The sequence below is a fragment of the Limulus polyphemus genome, unplaced genomic scaffold (assembly GCF_000517525.1).
Source record: "Limulus polyphemus unplaced genomic scaffold, Limulus_polyphemus-2.1.2 Scaffold5886, whole genome shotgun sequence".
NCBI lineage: Eukaryota > Metazoa > Arthropoda > Merostomata > Xiphosura > Limulidae > Limulus > Limulus polyphemus.
This window is the reverse complement of record NW_013671496.1, coordinates 12166-14821: the sequence shown is the minus strand read 5'-3', so window position 1 is coordinate 14821 and position 2656 is coordinate 12166. Positions and strand designations below refer to the sequence as shown.

General features: G+C 29.4%; 1 protein-coding gene across 1 annotated transcript in view; it reads right to left on the bottom strand.

The window, feature by feature from the left end:
• Nucleotides 1–2656, bottom strand: part of LOC106473104 (protein shifted-like) — a gene marked incomplete at its 5' end in the record, with an annotated part of 19697 nt that overhangs the window by 10289 nt on the left and 6752 nt on the right. The window contains one exon of the mRNA XM_022401603.1: nt 1333–1437. Coding sequence (XP_022257311.1) covers nt 1333–1437 — 105 coding nt within the window. The remainder of the gene's footprint in view (nt 1–1332; nt 1438–2656) is intronic.

Genomic DNA, 2656 nt, shown 5'->3' with positions numbered 1-2656 from the left:
TGCCAAAAACATATTTAATGATTAAAAACACGGTAATACCAAAAACATATTTAATGATTAAAAACACGGTAATGCCAAAAACATATTTAATGATTAAAAATACGGTAATACCAAAAACATATTTAATGATTAAAAATATGGTAATACCAAAAACATATCTAATTATTAAAAATACGGTAATACCAAAAACATCTTTAATTATCAAAAATACGGAAATATTAAATAAATATTTAATTACAGAAGTTTCGATATTGTTTCAAATTCCATCACCAGTGTTTAAACTCAGAAAAATTGTAATTACAAAAAACAATATTAGCTATTGAGAGAGTAGTTTTTAATATTATCGTCTCTGGAGTGCGCGACCTGTGAGGGTCAGGTTGAATCCAGACCCCTTCCTCCTTTATATAAGCTAAAGTTTAGAAAGAACAGATTTAAACGGTAACAATATAATGGAACGTACAATAAAACGTGCGGCATACACGTTTAATAATATTGTTAAAAGAAAACATTATAATGAATAGTAAAATATCCGTATAAACTACTGGATCTTTAATTACAAATTTGAATAAATTATGAATACAAATATACAATATTATTACAAGCAAGTTTTAACGTTTCGACCTATCATATCGGGTCATCATTTGGTAAGGGTTAACTTCAAAAAATCAGTTGAATTCCAGAGAACGTTATACGCTCATGCCGGTAAATTTGTAGGTGGCGTTAAATTAGCTTTTATATTAATATAAATAAGGGGAGGTTTCTGGATATTTATTTTGGGTTGGCTTTATTAGTTTTTCAGTAGTGCTTCAGTAATGTTTCTTCTGTTGATGTCTGGTTCTCTTCCGATGATTTTAACATTGTTTTCAATGTTGTTTGGTTTCTCTGAGATGTTCAAAAATGTATGAGGGTATTTCTCTCTGTGATATTAAAGCGTTTACATGAATTTCATTTAATAACTAACAATTACCGCATGGAAAATGAAAACAGTAGAGTTATCTACAAGATCACATGTTTGTAGTATCAGGTGTATATTTTAATGTAAAAAAGGAAACTATATATACATATTCTTTGTCCAGTAAATACAATAGTCTTGTCAGAGTGAATACAACCATTCCCTGAAGTCAAAATTAAACTTGACTCAAAAATATATCTTTTGTTCTTTTTAATCCTCACAAACTTGTTGTGTTCGTGAAAGAAGAAAGGCATATTATTATGTCGAGTTTAATTTTTTCCCTTCAACATAATGTAAAATAAAAAGCGTCATGAGATCAATTAAATCATTAGGATAGCATAGTTATATTTAATTTGACAGTTAACGTTTATACGTCTCACCTGTCCGACAGTGCTGGCCCATAAACCCCTTCTGGCACTCACAAACTTTCTGCTGGTTACAGCGCCCTCCATTGGCACACTTCTTATCACATTCGGGATCCGTAACTAGGCAACAACCAAAATATCATATCGTTACAACGTAGGAATATTTCGTAAGGAAGTTGACCTCAGTTTTAGTTTCATAACCTTTTCTGGTAAACTTAATTTAACGGAAATGTCTAACAAAACAGAAAACTTGTACGCTTATTAATAATACTTGCATGTTACTTAATAATATTACACACACTTCTTAATAATGCTTACATGTTACTAAACAATACTTGCATGTTACTTAATAATACTTACATGATTATTAATAATACTTTCATGTTTCTTAATAATACATGTTACTTAATAATATTACACACACTTCTTAATAATGCTTGCACGCTTCTTAATAATATTTGCATGTTACTTAATAATACTCACATGTTACTTAATAATATTACACACACTTCTTAATAATGCTTGCACGCTTCTTAATAATATTTGCATGTTACTTAATAATACTCACATGTTACTTAATAATATTACACACGCTTCTTAATAATACTTACATGTTACTAAACAATACTTGCATGTTACTTAATAATACTCACATGTTACTTAATAATATTACACACGCTTCTTAATAATACTACATGTTACTAAACAATACTTGCATGTTACTTAATAATACTTACATGATTATTAATAATACTTTCATGTTTCTTAAGAATATTACACACTTCTTAATAATGCTTGCACGCTTCTTAATAATACTTGCATGTTACTTGATAATACTTACATGATTATTAATAATACTTTTATGTTTCTTAATAATATTACACACGTTTCTTAATAATGTTTGCACGCTTCTTAATAATGCTTGCATGCTTCTTAATAATGTACGCACGTTTCTTGATAATACTAGCATCATGTTTCTTAATAACATACGTATATTACTTAACAATACTTGAATTTTTCTTAGTAATACTGCCCCCTATTGGCTCAGCAGTAAATCTGAAGGTTTATAACGCTAAAAACTGTGTTTCGATACCCGTATTGTGCACAGCACAGATAGCCCACTGTGTAGCTTTGCGCTTAATAACAAACAAAAACAAGTCTTAATAATACTATGATTAATATGTTAGACCTTACTGATGAACTACGATGTCACAAGTACGTGCGCGTGCGCGTATTGTACGATAGTTTGTTGTTTGATATTAGCCCAAATAATCGCGCGCCATCTCTGTCAAACATTTATTGTTGTTTTATGTATTTATTGGAACAACAACTATATCAT